The following is a 6,000-nucleotide window of genomic DNA, read 5'->3' as shown; positions in this document are numbered from 1 at the left end:
GAAATTTCAGGCTCAGAAAGAAGCTTTTTCAGAAAGAGCAACTGGTGTATCCAACCTTACTAGTCACGTGTACACCAAAAAAAAAAAAAAAAACAACCCCAAAACCCCTTTCAAATGTGCACCATAATTCTTCAATGCTCCAAGCAGCCTTATTGATTGATCGCCTATATCTATTGTATAATCATTTGAGAAGCTTGGTTGTAAATTTATTAAAAACACATTTCAGATTTCTATATTCTGCAGAATCAATTCTGCTAGTGAAGATTCACTAGCATATTAACCCACTGTATTAAGAAAGCTCTTCTGCTAAGAATGGAAAATTATATCTGGACTCCTTAGAAAACATTTGCTATTCCTACTTCCTAAACTAGGTTTAATTTACCAAAACAGTCAAATAGAAGAGCTTTTTGTGTAAATATTTAAACCCTAAAATGATTTAGTTTGTTAGTAATGACTTAAGTACTGTGTTTTAACAAAGGACAAGAAGTAGTTATAAACTATACTTAGTAATACTGAGAACAGTAGATAAAGAACTATTCCTCTATGGTTATGAAAAATCTCATTTGATTTAATAAGCTATTGAATACGTTTTGGAAATACCTATCATTCCCTTTTGTTTGCATTAGCTGTAAAAATAAAACATTACTTAGTGTTAATCCATTTCATGCTTTTCAAAAGTGGTTTCTTTTTGATATGTAATTCATCTCAGGTGATAATCCACCAGCAGCTTATATAAACTTAAGGAAGTAAAGATGCCAAAGTCTTAAGTGGTCTTCTTTTTTAAAAAAACCCATAAAATATCCTGCTAGGAACAGGTATTTACACAATCACACTGACAATGATTCACCATAGTAGAAATTTTATCCATCTGAGTTATGAATGCCCTTGAAACACAAATTGAACTATTCATGGCCTTTTCCTTTATTCATCCGTCTACTGAAACGGTAAAAAATACTGAGATGCTACTGAAGTACTTCAAGGAATGATGCTTGAAAACTGGCTTCTCAAAGTCTTTCATTAACCAAGGGAGATTCTGAGGCCACTTGTTGAGACATGAGGCATTGGCAGGTCTTCATCATCTGTTTTGAAGTGGTTTTCCTTACAGAATTAAAAGTCCATGAGTTATATCTTGAGCTTCCCCTTTTTTTGTTTTACAAAGCTCAAAAGATGTCCACTCCATCTTCCAGAGTTACAGGAAGCTGTCCTCAACTAGTTCTGAGGAATCCATTCCAATATCATCAATAATGTCAATGTCGTCAATGGTTTCATCTTCTCGCTTCACAAACGTGGAACTGCTGGATCCGGTTTCAATGGCACTTTCCTCAGATGTCTGAGAACTGTGTAAGAACACAGAAGAAAAAAAGTTAGGAAGATAACAAAGCACTGCAAGGAACACACTATTCAGTTGTACATAGTGGCAGCAGAAGGACTATAATGTAATCTTAGAAACTAAACTTCCATATCTTTTAAGTTTGCAGATGTATTCACAGATTTCTGAGACTACTTCTTGCTAATCCAACAATGTATCAAATAGCTCCATTGTCAAAGGATGCTTTAATGCAGTGGATGTCAAGCTTCTAAATTCCAATAAAAATTTTCCACGTTGACTTCTCTTGAATGCCTCCCTATTCATTTGCTATAACTTGCCCTCTGTTGCAGAGGATTCTAAGATACTGGCAAAAGATTTGAGTAGCTTCTCTTAGATTGCACCTTCCAACATTTCCAGCATTTCTTGTATAGGAATAAGGGAATTCTAGCTCCATTCTGCATCTGATCAGGAATCTGGGCAAAATCATAATGTGTGATAACAGCAAACAGAAGCCATATTTAAAGACTGAAAACACCAATAAAAATGAGTTATTAACAGTAACTGCAGAGCTAAGCTGAATATACTACCTCACATGACCAAATTTACAACATGCTGAATTCCCTTCTGTGTTTACCTGTGCCTGTTCCTTTTCCCAAGTTCATCTTCTGATACAGGGTCAATATCAGGCAGTGGAATTATATAGCCACTGTCTGCGCTGAGTCTTTGTTCATCAAATCCACTCTCCCTGTCTTTCAGTTTGTCCTCATTCTTGTAAGTGACACCAATATATGCATTGTCACAGTCTACTCTCATGCGTGTGACAGCAGGATGGTCACTCTTTAAGAAGTCCAAATGAATTCTATCGTAACTCTGAAAAAAAATGTTTTGCAAAATTGGTTAGAACCCTATAAATATTCCTTCTTATCATCCTAGAGCTTTATCAGGCTTCCTTCTCTATAAAATCTAATACCGTGCTGCAGTAAGGTTTCCTTTTGCTATCCAAGGATCATGCTTCACATGTAGGATATTTTCAGAGAAAAAATAATTTCAGAAATGATCAATATTTTTAATGAGAACAGTGGCTCTATTAATTGAAGCCCTGCAGCACAAATGGCTGTGAAGTTATAGCAAAGCAGCAGCAACAACAGCAGCCTTTACTGATATTTTCAAGAATTTAATTAGGGATCAAGGATGACTCAACACATTTAATATTTCAGGAAATGTGAAGTATTAAAGCTAAAATTATAGTCCATAATGATAATAATAACCCAAACAACCTGTGAACTTCAACAGCATTTCCAAGACCTGCCATTTGATGGATCATTTCTGTCTTTTAGTAGACAGTCCTCTATGGAAAGGGGCTAAAAGGCATGTATGTTGTCCATCCTACTACATCATTTGTCAATTTTGTCCCAGGCATTACAACTTTTTATCCCCACACTGCCATCATTCTCTAGAACATAATTTTAAAACACATAATTCACCCCAGGGATCATAAACAAAACGTATTTTTAAAATACTAAAAGCAACACCCAATTTCTGAAAAGACTAACCTTCTTGTATTCACCAGGCAACAGATTCTCAACTATTTCACTCAAGTGGTAAAAAGAAGGTCTCTTTTCGGGTTCACTATTCCAGCACTTCACCATGATGTCATACCTGGGAATCATACAGGAGAAAATAGCTTCATTATCTGAGATTGGGAAATTTCATAAGTAAATTAATGACAAGATATAAGGTTGATGAAAAATGGGGGGAAAGCCACTCATGGTGTACCTCTCAGCTAATGACAAATATGCATCTCAGTAAAAGGAACATTGATTCACTATCAGTTTTCATGCTCCCACTAGGTTGTCTTCTCCTTAGAAGTATCCCAGGAAATTCATGATTGTCACCTAACAGCATCTTTTCTTAAAGAGCAATACTGTTTTTTGAGAGGAGTAATATTGCAGGGGGCAGGCCAATCCATAGCTAGGGCTCTACTGCAAATTTCAGACTTCAGCCTTGAAACATTTTGGACTGAATGCTGCAAGGACACCAGTTGAAGACATTCACTCATATTATCTGTAAGCAGAAATGTTGTGGAAAGAAGATACAAGACAATACATACACCTCAGAGGTAGCATGATCTGGTTTTGCCATCCGATAGCCACTTTTTATTTTATTATAGAAGGTAGAGTCAACCATCATGCCTGGGTATGGGGTGCCACCTGAAAGACAAGAGCAGAAAGTTGACATCACATTTTCTGGTTCAAGAAGCAACTACAAAAACTACAAAAAAAAACTTGGTACTTTTTTTAGTAAGTACCAAGCAGTATCCTACGAAGGACTATAAAATTTGACTAGTTCAACATATGTCAAAGATAAGAATGCAAGCATTTCCCCCCTCAAAAATTTTTAGAAAGCAGGTAAGTCAAAATAAAGTGAAGTTATGATCTAGTCACATCTTTCAACCATTCACATAACTTCAGCAGCTGCAAGACTTCTAAACAAGCTACATCTTCTTCATAAATATCTGCCTTCAGTGGCTGGGAGAATCAGTCTAAGCTGGAGATTCAGTAGGCTGTGGGTATCATCACTCTAAATATTTTGAAGTCTATAATAGTATACATAAATCACTGGCTAAGGAAGGACAACTGCAAAAAATGGAGGATTTTTTTACAGATATCAAAATATATAGGAAAATATATGATTTATTAATGGCTTGTAATTCAACAATAAATCCACTTAATTCTATGGCATAAAGTGAATTTGGGGTTATTGGTTTAGCATAATGTATGAATCCTATTTAAATTATGAGTGGACATTCTTTTCATGGCCAGGTCTGCACTCAACATGGGTGGGTGGCTGAGGAGAAACTGAGAACCATACAGAAGGTGGAGCCACAATCATGCAAGCAGGACTATGTTGGGGGTGAGGCTTTTTGAAAATGTATTGTTATGAATGAATTGTTTGAAAATAAAACAAAGAACAAAAGAAAACGATAGAAAAAGAAAAAAGAGCAAAAGAGCAATGTTCTACGTACAGGAGTTTTGTACTCTTGAGTATAAAATAAATCAAACTTTGATACCTTACATACTGGGTTAATATGTCATAATAAAGATCAGGATAACTGTTGGAGTTGCAAAAAAACTAAAGCAGAATTTCTTCATATTTTCTGATCTATAGCAAACCATTTACAAAAGATGGTCTACTGGTGACTGTCAAATCATAGAACTGTGTTTATGTATTATTTAAAAGAATATGTAGATGCACAATTTCTTTTAAGTAATAACAATTGAGTATTACACATTGCTAATAAGTATCAAAAACAGAATTATGGATTGGCTTAGAAAATATGGAAATGAATATTCTTTACAAAATTAACCTATGAAAATTCTAATTGCAAAAATTTACACAAAATTTGTTATAATTTGTGAAGTTTGGAAATGATAAATTACAGGATACAACCTTTTCAGCAGTGTAGCTGTCAGCAGTGTATACTTGCTGATATTACATTGTGGTTTTTATTGTTGTCCATTTGTACCATAAGTACATATCAAATAAAAATACTAATACTGCTACAATTTTAACATGCCTCTACACACAAGTTTCAACCATAATGTATTGTAGATGTCTACTCATTCATCAGGCTCAATACTTTCATACACCAAAACAATTAGTTTGCCTACCAAGAGAAAATATTTCCCACAACAGGATGCCATATGACCAGACATCGCTTAATGTGGTATACAGGTTGTCAAAAATGCTTTCAGGTGCCATCCATTTCACTGGAAGAAAGGTCTGAAAAAGGCAAAGAGTTTATTAGAAGATATGCAAGAGTTTTCATAAATGAAATCTTCACTACCAGTGGATCTTTAAAGTTGATTTGTAGCCACAAGAATTTGGCTAAAAACACTATAGATGACCACCCAAGGCCATTTTCTTAATACTGTGGATTGCTTCTCACCCACCCCATGCAACTCCTGTCCCCACTTATAAACAACAACAATACATACACTGCCTTTGGATACATAGTTTGAATCATGCATGATGTCCCTCGCTAGCCCAAAGTCACAGATCTTCACAATTTTCCCTTGAGCCAAGAGGACATTTCGTGCTGCCAGATCACGGTGCACACACTGTAAAAAGCAAACATTCTGTTAATAATGTTTAGAATAATACTATGCCTTCAGTATATACAGTACAGCACTTGGCTGGTGTTAGTAGGCAAAATTGCAATGAACCTTAAGCTAAGGGGTATACATTTGAAAAGTTAAAGGTGGAAAAGACTTCTAAGAGAATAGAGGGAAGGGAACAGGAAGGATGAGTGCAGATACACCAAATCTAGAGGACTGAGCAAACTAGGCTGGCTTTGTTTCTGAGCCTGGCATGCAGTTTTGGCACTGCCACTCTCTTGACCACATGAAAATTTGAAGCTGCCTAAATCCTAACATAGACACTGGTATTTATACTACACTGGTTTGTAATGGCAAGCAAATCTATGGATATTTCACTGGCAGGGTTCAATTCCTACCCCCCTCCCACCCCATACACACAGGATGACCACTGTGAAGAGTGTCCTTCTTGGTAGTACAGTAATTGGAAGCTGGTTGGCTGTTGAATATGGAGGAGGTCCCTCTCCCATCCCCACCCTTAAAACAGCTCAACAGACTGATTAAAAGTTGTGGAAATTGGGGTTTGTAGCTAGT

At 36.0% G+C, this 6,000-nt stretch overlaps 1 protein-coding gene across 6 annotated transcripts in view; it reads right to left on the bottom strand.

Moving 5' to 3' along the window:
* Nucleotides 1–201: 201 nt before the first annotated feature.
* The window catches only part of PDGFRA (platelet derived growth factor receptor alpha), a 49,668-nt gene continuing 43,869 nt past the window's right edge, over nucleotides 202–6,000 (bottom strand). For all 6 annotated transcript variants that reach the window (XM_025172524.2, XM_007437187.4, XM_088130840.1 and 3 more), the window contains exons 18-23: nucleotides 5,308–5,430; nucleotides 4,981–5,092; nucleotides 3,420–3,519; nucleotides 2,863–2,968; nucleotides 1,944–2,179; nucleotides 202–1,337 (exon numbers count right to left, since the gene is read on the bottom strand). In XM_025172524.2, coding sequence (XP_025028292.1) covers nucleotides 1,190–1,337; nucleotides 1,944–2,179; nucleotides 2,863–2,968; nucleotides 3,420–3,519; nucleotides 4,981–5,092; nucleotides 5,308–5,430 — 825 coding nt within the window. In that variant the 3' untranslated portion in view covers nucleotides 202–1,189. The remainder of the gene's footprint in view (nucleotides 1,338–1,943; nucleotides 2,180–2,862; nucleotides 2,969–3,419; nucleotides 3,520–4,980; nucleotides 5,093–5,307; nucleotides 5,431–6,000) is intronic.

This window comes from Python bivittatus, unplaced genomic scaffold (assembly GCF_059951505.1).
Source record: "Python bivittatus isolate LINGU-HERP-01145 unplaced genomic scaffold, Pbiv_v1 ctg000070_np1212, whole genome shotgun sequence".
NCBI lineage: Eukaryota > Metazoa > Chordata > Lepidosauria > Squamata > Pythonidae > Python > Python bivittatus.
Note: the sequence above shows the minus strand (reverse complement) of the source record. Positions and strands in the feature narration are given on the sequence as shown.